The sequence below is a fragment of the Pleurodeles waltl genome, chromosome 4_1 (assembly GCF_031143425.1).
Source record: "Pleurodeles waltl isolate 20211129_DDA chromosome 4_1, aPleWal1.hap1.20221129, whole genome shotgun sequence".
Classification (NCBI taxonomy): Eukaryota; Metazoa; Chordata; class Amphibia; order Caudata; family Salamandridae; genus Pleurodeles; species Pleurodeles waltl.
The window spans coordinates 737,247,241-737,273,839 of record NC_090442.1 but is presented as its reverse complement, the minus strand read 5'-3'; the positions used below and the strand labels follow the sequence as shown (position 1 = coordinate 737,273,839).

General features: G+C 44.5%; 1 protein-coding gene across 2 annotated transcripts in view; it reads left to right on the top strand.

Moving 5' to 3' along the window:
* KLHDC10 (kelch domain containing 10) overlaps positions 1-26,599 on the top strand; it is a 114,345-nt gene that overhangs the window by 78,816 nt on the left and 8,930 nt on the right. For both annotated transcript variants that reach the window (XM_069229336.1, XM_069229335.1), the window contains one exon: positions 3,945-4,084. In XM_069229336.1, the coding sequence (XP_069085437.1) occupies positions 3,945-4,084 (140 nt within the window). The remainder of the gene's footprint in view (positions 1-3,944; positions 4,085-26,599) is intronic.

Here is a 26,599-nt window from a genome sequence, read left to right as displayed (position 1 = left end):
TCGGAAGGTACACATTTCAGTTTGCATTAATTTGCTTAATCCCTAAAATGGTAAAATTCACAAATATTGTAAAAACCATATGTCGGTTTCGTTAGTGTACATTATTTAGTAGTTGTCAAATTTAATGCTTTTGCATGTGACTTTCGAGGCATTTATTGTATTTTCTCCAGAGAGAAAATTCAAACATTATGGAGTCCATTGATGTTTTTTTAGCCCTACGTAGTCCCTCCAATCCAGAGGACATACTCTTCCAGAGCTCTAACTTTCAGGAACGTTTTTGGCTGATTCCTTCGCAATTCCTCATGTTGTTAAGTAGCATAGGCTCTGTGATCTGCTCAAGTGTCCCGCTATTCACACATTGCGGAGTGTGCCTTCAATTGCTATAAAAAAAAAATTCACTTTCTGGTGTTGTTGACAGTTACCTTGACGCTGACATTTTAAAATCACCCTGAGCTTCTCAAAAGATAAGCCTGGGGACCCTGCTACAGGGCCACATACTTTAGTGGAATTCCTGCCCTTTTTGCTAGGAGTTCACAGCATGCATTCCCCCCTGGAGTTTTTTTTTTTTTTTTTTTTTTTTTCCCCCCCGAGTTTATTATCCTTGCCTCTTTCAAAATTTTATCTGCCATTCTACAGCTAGGGAGGACTATATTATGAGAGGAAACTGTAGTGTTTTATCTTTGAACTACTCTTTTTGACACCGCATACTAAACATACCTATAATGATAGCCATAATCTGCTTTCTCAGTACTGAGATCACAGAATATAGACGTGGAACCACCATGGTCCCGGAAGTTTACTAGTCCAGCCTTGCTCCAGAGAGTGTGGGTACACGGTGGTCTCTGCCTGCCTGTGTTAAACTCTGTGGCGAGTTTGCAGACTTTGTAACACGAATCAACCTAAGCTTGGGGATCGGGAATGCTCACCCTGCCCCCTTATTTGGCCGTTCAGGATAAGGAGATGACTACACACATCACATAGTGGCAGCTGGAAGAGAACATTTTCAAACCTACCTTGAAAGTTGGTGAACCCAAAGTGGATGCCGGGGGTTGGGAGGGAAGGAGTTGATCCAAACACTATCCTGCAACCTCAGTTTGAAGATTGTTCATGGATTAATGGCCCAGATATTATCTCTACCTTTGTAGCCCACGCAGCACTTTTCTTTCTTTAAAACACCACATTCTGAATCTTTTTTTGGAGCGAAGTTCTACTTTCATTATTAATTTGGTATCCTCAATTTAGCCTTTTTTCCAGTAGAGGATAGCAGAGTCCTGCGGGAATTGAAATTGGGAATGTTCTCTGTTTGGCTCCCCTTTTATTCACCCCGTTTCCTGCCACAATCAAAATTGACTGTTCTGCATGAAAGTTGCCATGCTGAACCTATAATCTGATTAACTTTTTTTGTTTAATTTTTTTTTATTCATGCCACAGGTATTCAATATATATGAGGAAAAAACACAATGTATTCTTTGGCAGTATTATTTTCATTCACATGCACTAGCAATAACATTTTTGCTAAATTGTCTTAAAGTCTGTAAATTCATAATTATTGGGTAAATCCTTCAGTCTTGTGGTTTTATAACGTCACGTGAACCCCCTTGATGCTAATATTGGATCATATATCAGACAGTCACCGTTATCACATACACATATTCACATTTAATATTAAAATGCAAATGTAAAATTTCCATTTTATTAGTGAACTAGAAAGGAAATTGATGCTTTAAAGACAGTTTTACTGCCTCCGATTGGATGTTATGTCTACTGGAAACATCTCTGCTAATTGTCACAAAATCGCTTTAATTTAATTTTTAGTTCTTTGTAGAAATGTAACCTCTTGCATTGTGGTTTTGGGTAAATACCATTTTTAAAACAAATGCATATGAAGAAGCATAAGTTTGTCAGATGGCAATCATTAGGGATAATCTTGCAAGAGGGGTGAATCGCACCCGAGTAGAACTACTTTATTTTACGAAATGGTCTGATTTTAAGAAAGTCATTTTCAGCTCTCTGGTGAATCCGTTGGAAGTTGAAACAGGAGCTCTAAACATGGACAGAGCTTCCACTAAATGTTTTCAAGTGGATTGACTAGATGGATAGTAGACTATGGTTGGGAGACCTGTAGCTTCTGGTTGGTTGGATGTGATTAACAATTTGGAGAGGTTGTGTGGCAAGCGGCCTTGTAACATTTATGCACAAAGCAGGCAGTTTTTAAATTTCATTGTTAACAGTTTAAGGAAGGTATTCCAAGGGCTATAAAAGGTGATTGTGTCATTTTAGAATAAATAGGAAGCAAGAAGTGTGGATTTTGCTAATGACCTGTCTAGGAGTACAGTGTAGAGTTTGTTGTAACCATCCAGGTGCACAACTACTGCAGAGGTTATGGAGATTTTCTAAACCGGAGCAGGTAGTGAAAGAAGAGTTTGGGAAGTTGGAGAGGGATTGCGTTGGAGAAGGAGTCGATCTCTCTGAGCTGGAAGGGCCTGAGTGTTTATATAACTGAGTCTGCAGGTCGATGGCTATGTGAGCTCTTTAAGCTCAGCCTCCCCCCACCTTACAATTGTCCATGGATATGCACTAAGTACCTGAAATATATGGTACAAATTCACATTTTTTTTCATGCCTAATACTTCACTGAAGTGAAAAGTTGTTGTTCTAAATTCCATTAAACAGCTACATTCCAGTCAATAGCATAGTGAGTGTAGGTTTTTGTTCAGTATGTTTTTGTTTTTGTGTTGTTGTTGTGGTGTTGCAGCTTGTTGGTTTGTGGGTGTATTATTATGTAGATGCATGTAGTGGGGTGTGAGCTTTCTAGTTGCGTTGCAGCTGGGTCTTGTGTGACTGTTTTGCTGTTGGGTTGTCGTGGGGGTTGTGTTGCTGTAGAGTTGATTTATTGCTTGTGTGGCATTATTGTGTTTAGGTTCTGTGGATTGGTCAGGGGAGGAAATATATTGAGGGCTTGGAACAGTTATTTTTTGTATATTGTGACTTTTGTTTGCAAACCAGTATGAAAAACAAAAAACACAAATTCAGATTAATTTCTAATGGTTAGTTCAGATGTAGCTTAATGCAGAGTCTGGTTTAATTCAATTGAGCAATTTATGCTGTAGTTCAAAGCAAACATTCCTGTGGAACTTAAAATCAGAAATGCTATTTTTAGATCATTCTCAAAATAATTTTGTCCACCACGCCACAGATAATCTCTGACATTTGAAACTGAGAACCACTATTGAATGTACCAGTCATTTACTGATTGTTTTTGTTGAACAGCACTTCGAGAAAACAGTGATTTACAAAAGATCAATGCTTTTAAAGCCACCTGGTGTTTTTTGGAACAGAAATGTCACAAAAACTACTGAATAGATTATACCTGCCCATATAAATGGGCCAGTTCTAGATAAATGGCTACCGTCATGCCAAGTTTGGTTTAATTCTGTTTAGCTGGTTTTGCTGCAGCGGGCACCAAGAATCCCTCTTAGAATTAAAATGGTAAACACTAAAACAAAATCTGAGCTGGATGCCTCAAATGTCTGTCAAATTTTTTGGAGGCGGTCTTTTGTCCGTGTAAAGTTCATACTGCAGTCTCTTGTCCTGCTTACAAGCTTGGTGTCCGGTCACATGTGGAATTATTGGTCTCTTCATGGGTTTCATGTAAGTACATGGATATTGGTGAATACTTGTATTAGTGGTGGGCCCTGTAGAAACCCACATTTCTAGACATGCAAGTTTGTAACAGGTGATGTCTAGTGGTCAGCAAAAAATCACTTCATATGTCATGTAACAAAGCTATTTATGCCCTGGCATAGTAGGATCCATCTTGTGCATCATTCACTGATTTTGAGTTATCCGCCTTTAATTGCTCCTTCCAGACCATCAAGCAATAAACCTCCTTTAGGTGAATGGCTGCAGATTTATCTATACATTTGTATTCTTAATCCTTTCAGATGTGTTCATTTGCGGTGGCTACAATGGTGATGAAATCCTGGGGGATCTTTGGAAGCTGAGCCTGCAGACCTTCCAGTGGGTGAAGGTGCCTGCGAAAATGCCGGAGCCAGCTTATTTTCACTGTGCTGCTGTTACACCTGTAAGTCTTTTTATTTAATCACATTTCTACCCGAAAAGAATTGTAGTGCAACTTGCATTCCTCCCTGTGTCTTGTGTCTGGTCCTTGTTCACAGACCATGAAAAAGGGATAGCTTATGCAGGTAGATAAAACAGTTACAGTGTAAGTGCTTTGGAGTGCTGTGCCTGGTTCAGTGCCAATTTATCATTTTCATGATTGCAGGTCTGCTTTTCTTGGTGTAGCATAGATTGGTGTTAGTGTTAAGGGACAGTATTTCTGGCATGCACTCTGTACAGAAGCTAGAAAGTGAGATGGAGCTATAATGACCTAGTATTACTGGGAATTCTATGTACCTGCTGCACAATGTGCTCTTCACCTCTGTTCCTCTAATACTTCACCTAGCTTACAGCAATCTTGCTGGTGGCACAAAAGTCTGATGTGCTCCCAGCAAACACCTAGGAACGCTGCTGACTTCTGTAGGAAAACCTTCTCTGATTTTACAGATAATGCTGCAGATTTCAAAGTACTACATAATGTTACTCTCGTCGCATGACCATCTTGACTGAATTTCTAAATTGATAATTATCTTTAACATTTCATGGAAAATGCAATGGATCTGTCATATGTTCACTTGGGTGCTTGTGTCCAGGAAATCTGCAACCATGTGGAAAAGCATTACTGTAAGCTTACAGCTGCATAAGGTCAATCTTAATGGCAGATGTGTGCTGTACAAATGTTGATAACCTAACGTTTGAAGTGGCAGATGGAGGGGTGTATCAAAGATGATGACTGTGCAAGATGGCTTTACACACCTCTGTTCTTTCCTTCTGCAATCTGCTCCCATCCAGAGCCTTCAGACACCTCACTTGACTGGATTGGGCATTCAAATCCAAGGGTGTCTCAGTCATAACAGCCGGCTCTTCAAGGAGACAGAAAAAACATGGCTGATTGGTCTGACTTTTGGCCATGATTGGAGGAGACTGTCTAAAATGACAGCGCCCATACTGAGACAATCCATTTCTCGGGCACGATGGCACACAGTGGACGATCCACTGCGGGCATCATGGGCAAACAATGCAGGAGTGGCCAATGCAGTGAGGAGTGGGGATGTGTGTGGGGACCTACAGCTGGATGTGTGGAGTTGCCAACCAGCTGCACTTAAAGGGTCTAGTAGGAGTTGAGGAGATTCAGGCTGATGTTCTGTGAGGGACCACTAGATATATTAGTTGTAGACCCACCTACGTGGTCTGAGATTCATGCTGAGACAGGTGCTTTTCGGTGCACCTATTCCATAGAGTGAAACAAACTGAGAAATACAATCTTCATTAGATGGCAGCTACAAAAGCCAGAAAGGACCATACAGTTTAAGATCTTTTGCTAAAACCCTTTAACACAGTGCACCAGAAGAACCTCTCTGCGTGATAGATCTGGGCTGTAGCACAGATGTTATGGACACAGAGGGGCCAGTCACCAAACAGTTCCCACTGACCAATTCTGGTGTCTCAAAAAGACATTTCTACTTTTTTGGGTGGGGGGGAGAGGAATGATTTGATCAAGTAGCTGGCGGAAGTTACGTGAGTCTTAAATAGTACCGAGGTAGGGTTATTTACCCCAAAGGAGGACTGCAATACCATGGAAGAACAGAAATTTCTCTGTCGAGAGTGTCTAGAACTTGCAGACCAAAGTCTTGCCCTCCAAAATCTGTACCATTCTGAAAATCTGTCTCGTAGGGCGAACCTTAGGATCAGGGATCTAACATTGAGAACTACATCCAAAGGCAAAGGCTGTTCAAGGGTATTCTGGATAGGTTTGTTGCATTCTGTGCAACAGGATTTCCTCTGAATCCAGATGTGGAGGTAATCCTGTTGAACAGAGCGTACCAAACCTACAGATCACCACCATGTCAGCACTCCCACTGAACATTCTCAAGTGTGTCAATTTTTCCAGATAAAAGAGAAAACAATGGCAGCAGCACGTCATGGAGAAAAACTTTCCCTTTCGAAAGCCACTCGGTTAAATTCTTTCAGGCTGGATGCTGCTAAGCTATTGGAAAGGAGACAATTTCTTTCAGTGCTACACTTGTAGGAGAACTATATTGCCTACAAATGCAAACAACTATTTCAAAAATTTTTTAATTGGCTAGCAGAATCCTACAACACAAATCGTGTTGTTGGTACAAGAATATTCCTGGAGAACAAGCAGACCAAAAAGAGCCTGCAAATTCTGAGAAATCAACTTGCACAGCTTGAATATGTGAGGTATTTTATTGGTGAGCTTAAGGGTCTCCGTTAACCAGCAAACTATGTAGCTGCCATCAAGAAGGAACGTAAAGCTTTTAATAAAATAAAGAGCTGTACTTCCTCTTGGGAAACTATATACACACAATTCAACAATCTAGAAGAATCCTACAGCTGATCACACAGGCAACTGGCCTGTATTGTGGTTTCAACTCAAGAGGGTCTCCGGTTGTTGGGCATCATGTGCTTTCACCATGGAGTTATTTTGAAGGACATCCATGACTGTCCTCACCACCTCCACCCTCTCTAGTCTCAAAGGTTGCAGTAGTTGAGCTGTCCATATACAGGACTCCGTGGTCTTTAAACTGAAGTGCAATAAAACATAGCTGGGCATCATATTGACTAGGTGTGGTGAAAGATGATAATCCTCTTTCTCCCCCCCCCCCCCCCCCCCCCAAATCTTGTGGGAGATGCTCCCCATTATCCCACACTTTCAGACAGTTTAGGCTATTTAAAGCATTTGTACTCCTACCTAGTTGTCGTATGTTGGTTATGGAGGTTGGGAACAGGTTTGTTGTAATTTCAAAAAGGATTGCTATCACTGACACCAAATGTTCCTACAGTTATGAAGGGAAAGCAAGAAGTGATTATTAGAGGAATAAACTATCCAAAATATCGCCCAGCCGTTCTGAACCAGTTGCATTTTTCCCAATCTGGAGGTATGTTTGCTGCAGGAGATGGACTTGTTAAGGGGCTGGCACAGACTCAGATCGCAATGGGTTCCTAAATAATACTGCGCTTGAGGACCAAGTAAAAAGGGGAGGGTGGTGATTCTGTTAAACAGGGTTCACAGTGAAAAATCTTAAAGAATGGTGCAGAGATGATGGTCGACTGCTGGCCCTCACTGTCCAGCAGAAACAGTGTACATACACCATTGATTACCCTTTACACCTGCAACTTAAGTATTATAAAAAAATAAAAATAAAATCTCATACAGGCCATTGAAGAGAGATTTCAAGAAATCCAGGGAGATGTCACTCTATGGGTAGGCTTAAATATTGTAACGGATGGGTCATTGTGGCATATTATACAGACATATGGAGGGCTCAACACCTGGATTTCATGCATTACTCATCTGTTCACAGAATGGCTGTTTCACCCTTTTTATTCCATTGCATACTGTGTCACCCAAAGAAGATCTTGCAGGAATAGGACTAATTTCACTATCTGATCACTCCACCATCTGTCATTCTCTATGCCCAAGTCCAGATCCACCAACATGCGCTGCTGATTGATGGATAACATTTTACATAATAAGGACATAACAGACGAAATAAAACATAATATTTCAATTTTTTTGTCTGATAATAAAGACCCCTTACCCAGATACTAACTGGGATGCACAAAAGCCTGTAGATGTTGGCCTGTTGACTAAAGGCCAGCAGAGTGCATGGGAGAATCACAGGCATCCAAAACACAGGACCAACAAATGGTTAACTACTTCAGTGAATTGTATGAATCTCTATGCTGGAGAGAAATCCTCTTACAAAAAGATAGCAGACTGCCCATTTAGATGAACCCAAGTAGGTCAGTGAAGTTTTACCGATTGTGGTGAGTCGGCCTTCAAATGCCAGCCTTGAGGTGGGGGAAAACCTGGTAACCTCTACATTTTGAAGTTGGCCGACGAATGCCACCACCATCACTTTTGTGAACACATAGGGGGCGCTGGTGTGGCCAAAGGGGAGCACAGTAAATTGAAAATGCTCCTGGCCTACCTTGAACTGCAGGTTATGCCTGTGAAACTGCAGGATAGCTATATGAAAATACGTGTTCTGCAGGTCCAAGGCCACCAACCAGTCTCCTGGATCCAGGGAAGACAAAATGTGGGCTAACATGAGCATTTTGAATATATCTTGCAAGAATGCATTCAGAGCGAAAAGATCTCAAATAGAACTCAGTCCTCTATCCTTCTTTGGCATGAAGATATAGTGGGGGTAACAGCCCATCTCTGCCTGAGGCCAGAAACCTGTGTGCCCCGAACCCACATCTGGGCATATCTGTTCCTCTTAGGGCATCACATAGAAGTACACAAAAAAGTGATGTATGGAATGCTTACATTTTTCTCAGCCACTGTATGCCTCAGTACCTGGATGCATGGGGCTAATATTAACTAATTAAAAACCTACAGTACACATGCTTAAGCTTGGACAAATATTTGGACTTTTTGTGAGTAGTTTGGATGTATTATGGAACAACGCATGCATATATCACGCATGCCTTTACAGCGCGGTCTCCACAATGACCACACATGCCTTTACAATGAATTTCATTGTAAAAGCATGTTTGGTAAAGGAACATGCGTGGTAAATTCTCTCCCGCCATGCCCCCTTACAACTGATGCCATACTCCATCCCCTGCCGTGAGCCCTACACCACCCCGTCCTGAGCCCTAAAAGTAACCCTGCGCTGTCCTAAAAACTACCCCAACTCCCCACCCTAAAACCTACCTTGCCCTGTCCTAAAAACTACCCTGACCTCGCACCCACCGTCAACCCTAAAACCTACCTTACCCTGTCATAAAAAGTACCCCTACTCCCCACCCGGAACCCTAAAATCTGCCCAGTCCTAAACACTACCTACCGCCCGCCGCTACCCTATACCCTAAAACCTGCTCAAACCCCGAACCCTAAACTGAAACCTGTTAGCCTAAAACCGACCCCGCCCTGTCCTAAACTACCAGACTCCCCCACCTCTGCCCTGAACCCTAAACCTGTCCTAAAAACTACCCTGACCCCTGTGCCCCATCCTAAAAACTACCCAGACCCCTCTGCCCCCACCTTGAACCCTTAAATCTATCCCTTCCTGTCCTAAAAAAAAAACTACTCAAACCCCCCACCTGAACCCTAAATTCTACTCCGCCCTGTCCTAAAATCTTTCCCGACCCTGCCCTGTTACCCTAAAACTTACCCCGCCCTAATTCCAATGGCCCCACCCTGATCCCTAAAACCTACCACCTGTCCTAAAATCTAGCCTGACCCCCCCCCCCCCCACCCGCCCTGTCCTAAAAACTACCCCTACTCCCCACCTGGAACCCTAAAACCTGCCCTGTCCTAAACTGCCTACCTCCCACCGCTACCCTATACCCTAAAACCTACTCTGCACTGTTCTAAAAACTACCCGATCCCGCCCTCCCTGAACAATTAAACCTACCCTGCCCTGTCCTAGAAACTACCCTAAAGCCTACCCTGCCCTGTCGTAAAAATTACCCCGACCCTTGCCCTGAGATCTTGAGATCTAAAACCTACCCAGCCCTGTCCTAAAGACTACTACAACCCCTCCCCGCCCTGAACCCTAAAATCTACCCTGCCCTGTCCTAAAAACTACCCTGACTCCCCCCACCCTGGCCCTGAACCCTAAAACCTACGTCCACCCTAAAAACTACCTCAACCTTTCCACCCCCTGCCCTGAAACCTTAAATCTTGCCCTCCCTGCCCTAAAATCTATCCCGACCCGCCCTGCCCTAAAAACTACCCGACTCCCCCCACCTCTACCCTAAACCTGGCCTAAAAACTACCCTGACCCCTCTGCCCCTACCCGAATCCCAAAATCTACCCCGCCATGTCCTAAAATCTATCCTGACCCTGCCCTGTTACCCTAAAACCTTCCCGCCCTGTCCTAAAAACGATTCCAGTGGCCCCACCCCTGGTCCTGCCCGGTCCTATAAACTACCCCAACCACTCCACTCGCCCCCCTGAAACCTAAAACCTTACCCCACCCTGCCCTAAAAACTGCCCAGCCCTGCGCCCTGATATAAAAACTATCTCACCCCCCTGAAACCTAAAACCTACCCGCCATGTCCTAAAAACTACCACAAAACTCTCCCCTGCCCCCTGACAAACCCAGCCCTACTTACCTCTCTCTCCTCTCCTCTGCTCCTTTCTGTTCTGCCCGGACACCTAGCCAGCTTTCTCTGCCATGGTAATCGTATGCGTATGTATGCTATTGGCAGCGTTGTCCATGCATAGCGTTGCATTGACCGTGTTGTAAGTGATGTTTCCCAAATAGTTTGTGGTCCTAGTTTGACCGTTGCAGTTCTTTGCACTGCCGCCGGCTTGGTGAAATATCTGTTTCAAGCCTGTTGTGGTTAAACTTTAAACTTTAAGAGGGTTGAGCCTTGATATAAGCAAGACATTTGCATGCATAGTGCCAAAACCTCTATCAACAAAGGTGGAAAAGAACCTTCAAAATTTTGTGGACAATGTTGAGAGACGTGAGGAGCAGCTATCAGGAGGCAGTTCATGCACCTCAGAGTGTGAAACATGCAAGCTAGAATATAGTGAACATGCCCACGTGCCATCAATATGCCAACAGTACCTACATGAGTCTTCAGACTATCTGTTTGAGACCTCACCAGTGTTAGCCCTGTGACAACATGACTAAACTAGATAAACCTTGTTCAGCATTCAGAGGAGTTAGAAACCCACTTCTAGTTGTATTAGTTATCATAAGTAATTAATGTACGTTTCTGTTCTATGAGGCATTTGAGATCGTTCATCAGAGTATAGTCTGGCATTGGCCAGGAGGGCAGTTGGCCATCTATCAAGTGGATCCATAACAGGTTTTGGTCCGGTCTTAAGTATTTGACTTGAAGTCATTGGGCTTCCCCTTCGTCTGTGACATTTAAGGCTCAATGGCAAGAGAATAAATTTGTAGAATATAATAAAGAATTGTGTATATAGCAGGCTCATGGAGAACCAATAGAAATGGCCACTTTCTAGACTAGGTTAATTTACCACATGGGGCATATATGACCTATGAGAGGACCTTGAACAAACGAATAGAAGTTGAAGAAATAAGATGGGTGGCCAAATAGTTAGACAATGGTAAAACCTGGTAGTGGGTGAGCTGCTTTTTCAATTTGGGTAAGAGTACATTGAACATAAAATAGTTGGTACCCCTTCATCTGGACAAGTACAACAAACCATTGACCAGACCAAAATGGCCAGATACCTGGAGAATGGTGTAGTCGTGGTGCTTCCCAAGTTGAGGAATGGCATCCTTGAATTAGATTACTACAGACTTCTCAGTGATAAATGTTGAAATGAGTTCCGCAACAGTTTTGTTAGATTGACTATCCAGAGTCCTAGACACCTTTTGGATTGCTTTGATACAATAGGTAATCTAGATGCGCACACAGCATTTGATACAGCTGACCAGTACCTCATGCAAGAAGTGTTGTGCCTTTTTGTATTGGATGTTGAATTTTAGGGCTGGATGTATCTGCCGTATACTGAAATTGAGGGTGAGGACTGGACCAATCCATTCATTTCAGATAGTTGGCGTGTAAGATGTGGAACAAGATGAGGATACCCCTGTCCCTGACGTGCTTGTAACTGGACTGCTAGTGCAACTTTAGGTATGCAGAAATGAACACAAAGGTGTGGGAACCAAAGAGATGTCTCATGTTAATTCCCTTTATACCAGTGAGGTCTTGGTATAATGTTAGGTACTTGGCTGTAACTACTAAAAATACTTAGGATACCATAACTGCAATAGTTGATGTTTGAGGGCTTACATTGAGTCCTACCCAAATAATTTTATATCCACTACTAAGCACAAACCTAACAACTTTGCTCTTGATACTGATGAAACCAAAATAGTTTAAATATTTGGGTATATATTTGTTACAGCATACAGAGAATATGCGCTATCCCTGTGAACAGACTGAGAAGTTAAACCAACGTTTGCCTCTGCTTTCCAGTGTCCCTGTTGGAATGTAAATATGTGTTCGATGGCATCTGTCGCTGTAGATATGCATGTTTTGCATAGCTCGCCATCTGGTGTTGGGCCGGAGTGTTACAAGTTGTTTTTCTTCGAAGAAGTCTTTCGAGTCACGGGACCGAGTGACTCCTCCTTTTGTCTCCATTGCGCATGGGCGTCGACTCCATCCTCGATTGTTTTTTTTCCGCCATCGGGTTCGGACGTGTTCCTGTCGCTCCGAGTTTCGGAACGGAAAGATAGCTAATTTCGGAAGATTTTCGTCTGTATTGTTGCGTTCGGGATCGGCGTAGTTAGATTCAACACCGCGTCTAAGATCGAAGAGCTCCGGTGCCCTTCGGGGTAATTTTTTCGATTCCCCCGTCGGGGCCTGGTCGGCCCGACCACGTGCAGAAGAACGCCGATGGAACGGACCCCGTTCCGTTTCTGTCCCAAATGCCACAATAAATACCCCTATACAGACCAACACTTGGTCTGCAACCTGTGCCTGTCACCTGAGCACAGTGAAGACACCTGCGAGGCCTGTCGTGCGTTCCGGTCCCGAAAAACACTCCGAGACCGTCGAGCCAGAAGACTTCAGATGGCGTCCGCGCCGACAACCCACCGGGAGTTCGAGGAACAAGAGGAGGAGGGAACCTTTTCGATCCAAGAATCGGACTCCGAAGGATTTGACGATACACAAACCGTGAGTAAGACGTCGAAAACCACTCAGAAGAAGATTTACAAGGCCCAGGGGACGCCACTGCCACCAGGCCATGGCTCGACCCATAAATTCGGTGACCGACCGTCGGCACCGAAAAAGGCCCAAACAGTGCCGAGATCGTCCGACTCCGGTCGAGACACCGGCACGCAGCCTTCTCGGGACCGAGAAAGTGCTGGAGACAAGCGTCGACACCGAGATACCGGTGTAGACACGGCTCGACGCCGAGACAGCGGCACCGACGAAGATCGACGCCGAGAGGTTTCGGCCCCGAAAAAGAAAAAAGTCACCTCGGAGCCGAAAAAAGATGCAGACAGGGTTTCGGTGCCAAAACCAACTGCAACCGACCCAGTTTCAGGCTCTTATACAGAAGAGCACTCGCTAACCTCCCAAATGCAAAAGCATAGGTTTGAGGAAGAGCTACAATCAACTGATGTAGACCATACGCAAAAGCGTATTTTCATACAGCAGGGGACAGGAAAAATAAGCACCCTTCCCCCTATTAGAAGAAAGAGAAGATTGGAGTTCCAAACTGAACAAACACCACAAACAAAAGTGGTGAAAAGAGTTACCCCACCACCCTCTCCTCCACCTGTGATTAACGTCTCACCAGCACAAACTCCATCACATTCCCCAGCTCACACCACCATGAGCCAGGGTGACCAAGATCAAGACGCATGGGACTTATACGACGCCCCAGTGTCAGATAACAGTCCGGAGGCATACCCTACGAAGCCATCTCCACCAGAGGACAGCACTGCGTATTCTCAAGTGGTGGCTAGAGCAGCACAATTTCACAATGTAAGCCTCCACTCAGAACAGGTCGAGGATGACTTTTTATTCAACACACTCTCCTCCACCCACAGCTCCTACCAAAGCCTGCCTATGCTCCCTGGTATGCTCCGGCACGCAAAAGAAATCTTTAAGGAGCCGGTCAAAAGTAGGGCAATCACACCAAGAGTGGAAAAGAAGTATAAGGCGCCTCCTACAGACCCTGTTTTCATCACTACACAGCTGCCACCAGACTCTGTCGTTGTAGGAGCAGCTAGGAAAAGGGCCAACTCCCACACATCTGGAGATGCACCACCCCCAGATAAAGAAAGCCGCAAGTTCGATGCAGCTGGTAAGAGAGTCGCAGCACAAGCTGCAAACCAGTGGCGCATCGCTAACTCCCAGGCACTACTTGCGCGCTATGACAGAGCCCATTGGGATGAGATGCAACATCTCATTGACCATCTGCCCAAGGACCTACAAAAGAGGGCAAAACAAGTGGTTGAGGAGGGACAGACCATTTCCAACAACCAAATCCGCTCCTCCATGGACGCTGCAGATACAGCTGCACGGACAATTAATGCATCTGTAACTATCAGAAGGCATGCATGGCTCCGAACGTCTGGATTTAAACCAGAGATTCAGCAAGCAGTTCTCAATATGCCTTTTAACGAAAAAGAACTGTTTGGTCCAGAAGTGGACACAGCGATTGAGAAACTCAAAAAAGACACGGACACTGCTAAAGCCATGGGCGCACTCTACTCCCCGCAGAGCAGAGGGAATTACAGCACATTCCGTAAAACACCCTTTAGAGGGGGGTTTCGGGGTCCGAGCACACAAGCCAGCACCGTCCAGTTACCAGGGACAGTACAGAGGAGGTTTTCGGGGACAATATAGAGGAGGGCAATTCCCTAGGAATAGGGGAAAATTTCAAAGCCCCAAAACCCCTACTACTAAGCAGTGACTCACATGTCACTCACCCCCTCCACACAACACCAGTGGGGGGAAGAATAAGTCATTATTACAAAGCATGGGAGGAAATCACTACAGACACTTGGGTTCTAGCAATTATCCAACATGGTTATTGCATAGAATTTCTACAATTCCCTCCAACCATACCACCAAAAGCACAAAATTTGACAAAACATCATTTCTATCTCCTGGAGATAGAAGTGCAGGCACTATTGCAAAAGAATGCAATCGAATTAGTGCCAAACACACAAATAAACACAGGAGTTTACTCACTGTACTTTCTGATACCAAAGAAGGACAAAACGCTGAGACCAATCCTAGACCTCAGAATAGTGAACACATTCATCAAATCAGACCACTTTCACATGGTCACACTACAAGAAATAATACCATTGCTAAAACTACACGACTACATGACAACTTTAGACCTCAAGGACGCGTATTTCCATATACCAATACACCCATCGCACAGGAAATACCTAAGGTTTGTATTCAAAGGAATACATTACCAATTCAAGGTACTGCCTTTCGGATTAACAACCGCACCAAGAGTCTTTACCAAATGTCTAGCGGTAGTCGCTGCACACATCAGAAGGCAGCAAATACATGTGTTCCCATATCTAGACGACTGGCTAATCAAGGCCCATTCGTTAATAGAGTGCTCAAATCACACAAATCAGATCATACAAACCCTCTTCAAACTAGGGTTCACCGTCAACTTCACGAAATCCAACATTCTGCCGTGCAAGGTACAACAATACCTAGGAGCCATAATAGACACGACAAAAGGAGTAGCCACTCCAAGTCCCCAAAGAATTCAAAATTTCAACACCATCATACAACGCATGTATCCAACACAAAAGATACAAGCAAAGATGATATTTCAACTCCTAGGCATGATGTCTTCATGCATAGCCATTGTCCCAAACGCAAGACTGCACATGAGGCCCTTACAACAGTGCCTAGCATCACAGTGGTCTCAAGCACAGGGTCATCTTCTAGATCTGGTGTTAATAGACCGCCAAACTTACCTCTCGCTTCTGTGGTGGAACAACATAAATTTAAACAAAGGGCGGCCTTTCCAAGACCCAGTGCCACAATACGTAATAACAGATGCTTCCATGACAGGGTGGGGAGCACACCTCGATCAACACAGCATACAAGGACAATGGAACGTACATCAAACAAAACTGCATATAAATCACCTAGAACTTCTAGCAGTTTTTCAAGCACTAAAAGCTTTCCAACCAATAATAGTTCACAAATACATTCTCGTCAAGACAGACAACATGACAACAATGTATTATCTAAACAAGCAAGGGGGGACGCACTCCACGCAGTTAAGCCTGCTAGCACAAAAAATTTGGCGTTGGGCAATTCACAACCAAATTCGCCTAATAGCACAATTTATACCAGGGATCCAAAATCAACTCGCAGACAATCTCTCTCGAGATCACCAACAGGTCCACGAATGGGAAATTCACCCCCAAATTCTGAACACCTATTTCAAACTCTGGGGAACACCTCAAATAGACTTGTTTGCGACGAAGGAGAACGCAAAATGCCAAAACTTCGCATCCAGATACCCACACAAACAGTCCCAAGGCAATGCCCTATGGATGAACTGGTCAGGGATATTTGCTTACGCTTTTCCTCCTCTCCCTCTCCTTCCTTACCTGGTAAACAAACTCAGTCAAAACAAACTCAAACTCATATTAATAGCACCAACTTGGGCAAGGCAACCCTGGTACACAACGCTGCTAGACCTGTCAGTAGTACCCCACATCAAATTGCCCAACAGGCCAGATCTGTTGACACAACACAACCAAAAGATCAGACACCCAGATCCAGCATCGCTGAATCTAGCAATCTGGCTCCTGAAATCCTAGAATTCGGGCACTTACAACTTACCCAAGAATGTATGGAAGTCATAAAGCAAGCCAGAAGGCCATCCACCAGGCACTGCTATGCAAGTAAATGGAAGAGGTTTGTTTGCTACTGCCATATTAATCAAATACAACCATTACACACCACTCCAGAACATGTAGTGGGTTACTTGCTTCACTTACAAAAATCTAACCTGGCTTTCTCTTCCATTAAAATACACCTTGCAGCAATATCTGCATACCTGCAGACTACCTATTCAACTTCCCTATATAAGATACCAGTCATTAAAGCATTCATGGAGGGCCTTAGGAGAATTATCCCACCAAGAACACCACCTGTTCCTTCATGGAACCTAAATGTTGTCCTAACTAGACTTATGGGTCCACCTTTTGAACCCATGCACTCCTGCGAAATACAGTTCCTAACCTGGAAGGTTGCATTTCTCATCGCCATTACTTCCCTAAGAAGAGTAAGCGAGATTCAGGCGTTTACAATACAAGAACCTTTTATACAACTACACAAGAATAAGGTCGTCCTAAGGACTAATCCTAAATTTTTGCCAAAGGTTATTTCACCGTTCCATCTAAATCAAACAGTGGAACTTCCGGTGTTCTTTCCACAGCCAGATACCGTAGCTGAAAGGGCACTACATACATTAGATGTCAAAAGAGCATTAATGTATTACATTGACAGAACAAAGAACATCAGAAAGACTAAACAACTATTTATTGCATTTCAAAAACCTCATGCAGGAAACCCAATATCAAAACAAGGTATAGCCAGATGGATAGTTAAATGCATCCAAATCTGCTACCTTAAAGCTAAACGGCAGCTGCCCATTACACCAAGGGCACACTCAACCAGAAAGAAAGGTGCTACAATGGCCTTTCTAGGAAACATCCCAATGCAAGAAATATGTAAGGCAGCCACATGGTCTACGCCTCACACATTCACCAAGCACTACTGTGTAGACGTGTTATCCGCACAACAAGCCACAGTAGGTCAAGCCGTATTAAGAACATTATTTCAAACTACTTCCACTCCTACAGGCTGAGCCACCGCTTTTGGGGAGATAACTGCTTACTAGTCTATGCAAAACATGCGTATCTACAGCGACAGATGCCATCGAACTGAAAATGTCACTTACCCAGTGTACATCTGTTCGTGGCATCAGTCGCTGTAGATTCGCATGTGCCCACCCGCCTCCCCGGGAGCCTGTAGCAGTTCGGAAGTTACCTTCAACTATTTGTATATATATCATCTCAACCTTAAATAGGTACATACTTAGTCACTCCATTGCATGGGCACTATTGCTACAATTCAACTCCTACCTCACCCTCTGCGGGGAAAAACAATCGAAGATGGAGTCGACGCCCATGCGCAATGGAGACAAAAGGAGGAGTCACTCGGTCCCGTGACTCGAAAGACTTCTTCGAAGAAAAACAACTTGTAACACTCCGGCCCAACACCAGATGGCGAGCTATGCAAAACATGCGAATCTACAGCGACTGATACCACGAACAGATGTACACTGGGTAAGTGACATTTTCATTACCCATCCCCCAACCCTTTTTTTCCCTAAACGAGAGCAAGAGGATTGGTGCAGGAGGGAAGCATGGGGCAGCCGGGACTGCAAGAATTGGCGATCCAACAACTCTGTTGGCTTGTTCTCCTGATGTATCTGCCACTATTGGGAGAATAATGAAGGATCTGAGTTAATCAAACGCCTCCCTCAAGCCTACAGGATAAGGGGCCAGGAACTGGTAGCAAGAGGGCAAGGTAATTTTCAATGATGATAGAAGGTGTGCATTTGATTCTGCGAACATTACCTACCGTTGGATGAACAGAAGTATCCTCTTGTGGCATCCTGCTTGGCTCCAAATTTCTGACTTCTAGCCAGAAGTTCAACAGCATCTACTTAATCTGCCCTTCAATGGGAAGCATCTTTTCAGCTTGAGATGTTGGTGAAAATAAAGAACACAAATAGCCAAATAAGTGGGTGCCCTCCAGACAGGGCTACCGACACCAGCAGCAGTCCATCTAGGACATTTGGCTGAGGTGGATACAGGGGTAAAGCAGACAAGACAATGGGAGAGACTGCTCCAACCTGGGCACATCTACCTTGAAACAGTGATACTCCCTTTATTCCCTCCAATGCCTCCTCCAACCACCCTAACTCCCAGTAGATCAATACACCCTGTCAAAGCACATCAATATGGCCACCATGGAGGACTTCATCTCACTGCTTCTATGAGTCATGTCAGGACTTGACGTGAAAGACTGCTTCCGCATTCCATAGATTCAGAGCTCCGCCCTTACCTGCTCTTCATGGCAAGTGGATTGTGCTACCATGTTTTCACCTTCAGAGTAACTACAGCTGCAAGAGTGTTAACAAAGCATTTGGCGGTGATTGCAGAAACGCCATTCGCATCTTTACATACGCAGAGGACTGATTGGTAGCAGAGAGCAATACCTAGCACCCATTGAGACAGCGTTGTCCTTACTCCAAAGATTAGGGCTCATCAGTAACATCACTTACAACGCGGTCATTGCAACGCTATACATTGACAACGCTGCCATTACCACGCATACACATGCGTTAACCAGGGTCGATCCTAAACACTATTGCAAGGAATCCATACCCCAGCCAAGGGAGGGTGCTGGCATTCCTAAAGCTGTGCCTCTTTTTCAGACAGGATTACCTTTTGCTGTAAGAATGATAATGACATTGTTGGGATTGATGCCTTCATGTATCTCAATAATGCCACAAGCCAGACTGCACAAGTGCCCGCTGTAAGAGTACTTTGAGAGTCAATGTGCAAAAGCTTAGGGTCACTGGCTGGATTTAGTTTTGATTAAGGCCAGAACTCTGCGCACTCTCCTGCGGTAGGACTGCTGGTTGCTCAGCAGACCTTTTCTTGATCTACTTCCACAGGTGGCCATTACCACATAAGTTTCACTCACTGGGTGGAGAGCTCTCCTCATCCACATGACTGTTCACCGTAGGTGGACTCCATAATAGCAGAGATGCTGTATCAGTTTCCTGGCGCTCTTGTCTATCTGTTTATTCCCTCAGAGCTTTCTTCAAACTTGTTAAGGGCAATTTTTGGTTTTTGTTTTTTAAAGTCAGGCAATATTGCAGCCCCATATTGCATCTCCAGAAGCAGAGGATACCAAGTAACCCCAGCTGCCTCTATTCCCCCAGGAAATATGGAACCATGCTGCTTGTGACAATATTAAGCTCCCAGCTTAGCATTTGCTAGGGTTGGGACAACAAGCTTGTAGACATTATAAGCAGGACACATCAGTAAGTCCATGGATGAAAGTTTAACCCACACGTCTTTCAGCGTCTTTCAAATTAACTTCTACTAGTGGGGCACTCAGACCATCAATTGGATACTCTGACCACCTATTTTCTCTTAAAACTACTCCCACCTCCTCCCCCCCCCCCCCCCACAGTGATCGCAAAACGCCAAAACTTTGCCTCCAAGAACCCACACCTACAGTGTATTGGCAGATCACTATAGATTAACTAGTTTTGGATATTTCCTTACACTTTTCTTCCCCTTCCTCTTAACCTGATTGTGGTGAGAACAATGATGTCTATTTGTCCCTCATCTTAGAGGCACCAATGTTAGCAATGCAGCTGTTACTCTGTGCTCCTCTAGATGTCGGCAAGCCCATACAACAAACTACAACTGAGGCTGGGGTTAACTTGGGCATCCAGACTCCTATCTAGCAATCTGGCACCTGAGTTCCTCGAGTTTCATTACCTCAAGTTCCCAAAGGAGTGCATGCAACTCCACTTGAGGTGCATAAACCAACCACACGCACCTGTTACCCAGCTGGGTGGAACCATTTTCACCATTACTGCACAAGCACATGGAACATCTAAAAGTTTGCTTGTGGGACATGATCTGCTACCTTTACATTTGCCAAAAGGAAGATTGCCATACATCTCCATCTTTTTACATTGAACTACCGTTGCGGCATAACTGCAAAACAGAACATTCATTCATCTTTAAAATTCTAGTCATTAAAGCTCTGATGGAGGGCCTCAAGAGGGTCATACCTTCCTGATTGTTTCCAGTCCCGGTTTGGAACTTGAATGTGTTGTCACATGACTCATGGATCCACATTTTGAACCACTCCATTCCTGTGTCACAGTTTGTCTTGGAAACTGGTCTACTTAGTGGTTATCACCTTTTTGCAGTAGATCAATGAGTTACGACATTGACCATAGAGGAACACTTTATACAGATCCATAAGGATAAGGTATTCCTTAGAACTAACCCCACATTCCTACTAGGGGACCTCTCTGTTTCACATCAACCAAACTATTGAGCTGCCTGTCTTCTAACCACACCCAGGCTCTGTAGCAGACAGGGCAACACATACTTTAGATGGTGAGAGGTCTCTTATTAATTTAATGGAGCACAGATTATCTGCAAAGCAACTGTAGCCTTTCCTAAGCTTCACATGGGACACACTATCTCTAAAACCAGCATAGCTAAGCTGATTAAATGCATTTAACAAACCTGCTAAGCCAACTGCCCACTGCCTGTGCCCATCGGAAGCAAATTCCTCCCATAAGAATTGTGCCACTATGACCTTCTTGGGAAAGTTCCTTTTAGCAGATATCTGTAAAGCTGCCACTTGGTCAACACCACATACGATTCTAAACACATCTGTATTGACATTCAAGTACACTAGCTGGCTTTTTTGGCCGGTCTGTATGCTACAAAAAGAAAATGTTACTTATCTTGTAACTATCTTTTTATAGTGTGTAGTGAGGTGAAATGCATGTGCCCACCCTCTTTCCTGGAAGCCATAGATGATCAGATGTTTTGCTTTCAACGTCATTAAGTTCTACAATGCACAGTTCACCTTTGTGTTCAACACTCCACTCCACTGACACAACTCACCCGCTGAGTGGAAAACAAGCTGAGGTGGAGTCTTTGTCCTAGGGCGTTGTGGACAAACGGTGGAGACTCAACAGATCTTGTGATCTGAAAACAGCATTGATGAAAAACAACTTTAGAGTGTCTGGATTCAACGCTAAATGCTAGGGGTTTCCAGAGCATGTGAATCTACAGCACTATACGCTGTGAACAAATTATTACGGGATAAGTAACATTTACTTATTGATTCAATCTGAAATATATTTTTATCAGAAATATTAGAGGTAGAGTAACTACATAACAAGGTTTGATTAGTAGTATACATGCTTGCAGCTGTTGATTTTTAGTAATACTGTGCAGGAACAAATAATCGATATAGTAGCTGTTATAGCTAGAAGCATTGGTGACACATACAAGGAAATATATGGGTGATAAAAATGTTGGTTTGCCGATCTCTGCTTGCGGATTGTTAGAGTGTCATGGAGGTAGCGGGGAGTCGTTTGTGGATTTGAACTCTAGTATTAACATGTAGATAGCCATGATCTAGGTGTTTAACCTGCCAGTTTGTCCCTATGTGAAGGTGGGGGTGGTGTACTAGAAGGAAGAGAATCCGGGTTTCATCGTTGTCAAGTGGTCCATAGGAGTATTTTGGCAGGGCTGTTGAGGTAATAAATTCTGCTTAACACCAATGACTTAGGCATTTTTTTCTTAGTGTTGGAAGCTAGAAGTAAACTAATCTTATTATTGCTGAGTAGTTAGAGGTATGCAGATGTGTCGGCCTTTGAACTGAACACCTCTCTCCATGTAGGTGTTAAAAATAACCGGTACCTATCAGATGGTGCGAATACCAGTGTGTCTGTGAGAGAATAGATGGCACTGTTGGGAGGAGGGATAGTGCTTTCAAAGCTGGAAAGTAGAGGACTTTTGTTTTGGCATCAACGTTTGTAATGGACTCCAGATATGGATTAACATTAGACAGTCTGAGACTAATGATCAGGTGAGGGGAGAGGTAGGGTGTAAGAGATGAAAAGGAAAAACCTTTTTTGGTGGTATTACAATAAAAATGATTTGAGAAGCCAGATGAGATGATGGCATGCCAGATTGAGGTGTGAAATGGGAAAAGAGAAGCAAAGGACTGATCCTTGAGGAGAAACGTGCTTAACAATGTGTTGTTAACCAGACGTTTCCCAAGCAAGCGTAACGCTTGCCAGAAAGGCGCGTGGATTTTTCTGTACCTTAACCACACATGTGCCAAACTACGCATATGCGTGGTTAAGGCACAGAAAAAGCCAAAGTGAATGGGGAGAGGACGTGGTAAGGTAAGTGGGGCAGAGGATGGGGGGGGTTAGGAGCGGGTCGTGCATTTTTTTTCTTTTTTTTTTTCTTCAAGGGACAGGGTTGGGTGTGTGTGTGTGTGTGTGTGTATACAGGGAGTGCAGAATTATTAGGCAAATGAGTATTTTGACCACATCATCCTCTTTATGCATGTTGTCTTACTCCAAGCTGTATAGGATTGAAAGCCTACTACCAATTAAGCATATTAGGTGATGTGCATCTCTGTAATGAGAAGGGGTGTGGTCTAATGACATCAACACCCTATATCAGGTGTGCATAATTATTAGGCAACTTCCTTTCCTTTGGCAAAATGGGTCAAAAGAAGGACTTGACAGGCTCAGAAAAGTCAAAAATAGTGAGATATCTTGCAGAGGGATGCAGCACTCTTAAAATTGCAAAGCTTCTGAAGCGTGATCATCGAACAATCAAGCGTTTCATTCAAAATAGTCAACAGGGTCGCAAGAAGCGTGTGGAAAAACCAAGGCGCAAAATAACTGCCCATGAACTGAGAAAAGTCAAGCGTGCAGCTGCCACGATGCCACTTGCCACCAGTTTGGCCATATTTCAGAGCTGCAACATCACTGGAGTGCCCAAAAGCACAAGGTGTGCAATACTCAGAGACATGGCCAAGGTAAGAAAGGCTGAAAGACGACCACCACTGAACAAGACACACAAGCTGAAACGTCAAGACTGGGCCAAGAAATATCTCAAGACTGATTTTTCTAAGGTTTTATGGAGTGATGAAATGAGAGTGAGTCTTGATGGGCCAGATGGATGGGCCCGTGGCTGGATTGGTAAAGGGCAGAGAGCTCCAGTCCGACTCAGACGCCAGCAAGGTGGAGGTGGAGTACTGGTTTGGGCTGGTATCATCAAAGATGAGCTTGTGGGGCCTTTTCGGGTTGAGGATGGAGTCAAGCTCAACTCACAGTCCTACTGCCAGTTCCTGGAAGACACCTTCTTCAAGCAGTGGTACAGGAAGAAGTCTGCATCCTTCAAGAAAAACATGATTTTCATGCAGGACAATGCTCCATCACACGCGTCCAAGTACTCCACAGCGTGGCTGGCAAGAAAGGGTATAAAAGAAGGAAATCTAATGACATGGCCTCCTTGTTCACCTGATCTGAACCCCTTTGAGAACCTGTGGTCCATCATCAAATGTGAGATTTACAAGGAGAGAAAACAGTACACCTCTCTGAACAGTGTCTGGGAGGCTGTGGTTGCTGCTGCACGCAATGTTGATGGTGAACAGATCAAAACACTGACAGAATCCATGGATGGCAGGCTTTTGAGTGTCCTTGCAAAGAAAGGTGGCTATATTGGTCACTGATTTGTTTTTGTTTTGTTTTTGAATGTCAGAAATGTATATTTGTGAATGTTGAGATGTTATATTGGTTTCACTGGTAATATTAAATAATTGAAATGGGTATATATTTTTTTTTTGTTAAGTTGCCTAATAATTATGCACAGTAATAGTCACCTGCACACACAGATATCCCCCTAACATAGCTAAAACTAAAAACAAACTAAAAACTACTTCCAAAAATATTCAGCTTTGATATTAATGAGTTTTTTGGGTTCATTGAGAACATGGTTGTTGTTCAATAATACAATTAATCCTCAAAAATACAACTTGCCTAATAATTCTGCACTCCCTGTATATATATATATATATGTTCGATGGCATGTGTATCTGCAGATACACATGCTGTGCATTATCCTGCCATCTAGTGTTGGGCTCGGAGTGTTACTAGTTGTTTTTCTTCGAAGAAGTCCTTTTCGAGTCACGAGACCGAGGGACTCCTCCCTTTCGGCTCCATTGCGCATGGGCGTCTACTCCATCTTAGATTGTTTTCTTTCCGCCATCGGGTTCGGACGTGTTCCTCTACGCTCCGTGTTTCGGTTTGGAACAGATAGTTATACATCGGAAAATTTGATGGTATTGTTTGCGCTCGGTACCAGGGTTAGTGCTAGCACATCAACACTGAAGAAAGAAAAGTTCCGGCAGCCCTTCGGGGTTTCCACGCCTTGGCGGGGCCTGGTCGGCCCGACCGCATCCATCTTCAACGCTCATGGACCGGACCCCCTTCCGCTTCTGCCACGCAAAGTATCTTTATACAGACCAACACTTGGTCTGTAATCTGTGTTTGTCCCCCGAACACAAAGAGGATACTTGTGAGGCCTGTCGGGCATTTAGATCCAAGAAGACACTGCGGGATCGTAGAGCTCGAAGACTCCAGATGGCGTCGACACCGGCCGGACACACTGACGTCGAAGAAGAGGAGACATTCTCCATTCGAGATTCGGACTCGGACGAGTCCGAGAGTGAGCAGCCAAAGACTCAGCAAACCGTGAGTAAACCAGCCCTGGCAAAAACTCACTCGAAGATCATGAAGGCCCAGGGGACGCCACCGCCAACAGGCCATGGCTCTACCCGAAAACACGATGACCAAACATCGGCACCAAAAAAGGCCTCCCAGCAGCCGAAGACATCGGACTCCAGTCGAGATACCGGCTCCGAACAGACTCGGCACCGAGAGTTCGGCACACCGAAAGTCTAAAAGGTTTCTTCGGAGCCGAAAAAGACTGTCGAAAAAATGTCGGTACCGAAACATTCTTCCTCGGAGCCGAAACAAAGCTCCTATACAGAGGAACAAGGCCTTTTCACACACTTACAAGGCCACCGATTTGAACAAGAGCTGGGCATGGGAGAGCCTGACCATACACAAAGAAGGCTCCATATCCAAAAGGACACGGGAAAAATCAGAGCTCTTCCTCCAATCAAAATGAAGCGGAAGCTCGCATTCCAAGAGGTGGAAATGCAGCCTAAGGCAAAAGTGAAAACTCCACCACAATTTTCGCCACAACAATCACCAATACATTCGCCACATCTGTCCCCGGTAGCAACACCCCCAATGATGCAGTCACCAACGCACACAGGGATGAGTCAAGATGACCCAGATGCATGGGATTTGTATGATGCACCAGTCTCTGACAATAGTCCTGAATGCTATCCGCCAAGACCTTCACCACCTGAAGACAGTACTGCTTACATGCAAGTGGTTTCCCGGGCAGCTACATTTCATAATGTATCATTGCATGCAGAGCCCATAGAAGATGACTTCTTGTTCAACACCCTGTCATCTACACACAGCCAATACCAAAGCTTGCCAATGCTGCCAGGCATGTTAAAACACGCTAAACAGGTGTTTCAAGACCCAGTCAAAGGCAGAGCCATCACGCCTAGGGTGGAGAAGAAATATAAACCTCCCCCTAATGACCCTGTGTACATCACACAACAGTTAACTCCAGATTCAGTGGTAGTAGGAGCAGCCCGAAAAAGGGCGAACTCACAAACTTCTGGAGACGCACCACCGCCCGACAAAGAAAGTCAGGCAAAAGGGTGGCAGCACAGGCAGCCAATCGATGGCGAATTGCCAATTCTCAGGCTCTTCTAGCAAGATACAACAGGGCACATTGGGATGAAATGCAACATCTCATTAAACACCTTCCCAAAGAGTTCCAGAAACGTGCCCAAAAGGTTGTCAAGGAGGGCCAAAGTATCTCCAACAACCAAATAAGGTCGGCCATGGACACAGCGGCCAGAACAGTAAAGACGGCGGTAACCATTCGGAGACACGCATGGCTACGAACCTCCGGATTTAAGCCCGAAATTCAGCAAGCAGTGCTAAATATGCCATTCAATGAACAACAACTATTTGGGCTGGAGGTGGATACAGCGATAGACAAACTGAAGAAAGACACTGACACGGCCAAAGCCATGGGCGCGCTCTACTCCCCACAGAGCAGAGGCACTTTTAGGAAGCCGCACTTTAGAGGGGGGTTTCGGGCCCAGACCACAGAGCCTGCCACCTCACAAGTCAGACCCACATATCAGGGCCAATATCAAAGAGGGGGTTTTCGAGGACAATATAAGGGTGGACAGTTCCCTAAAACAA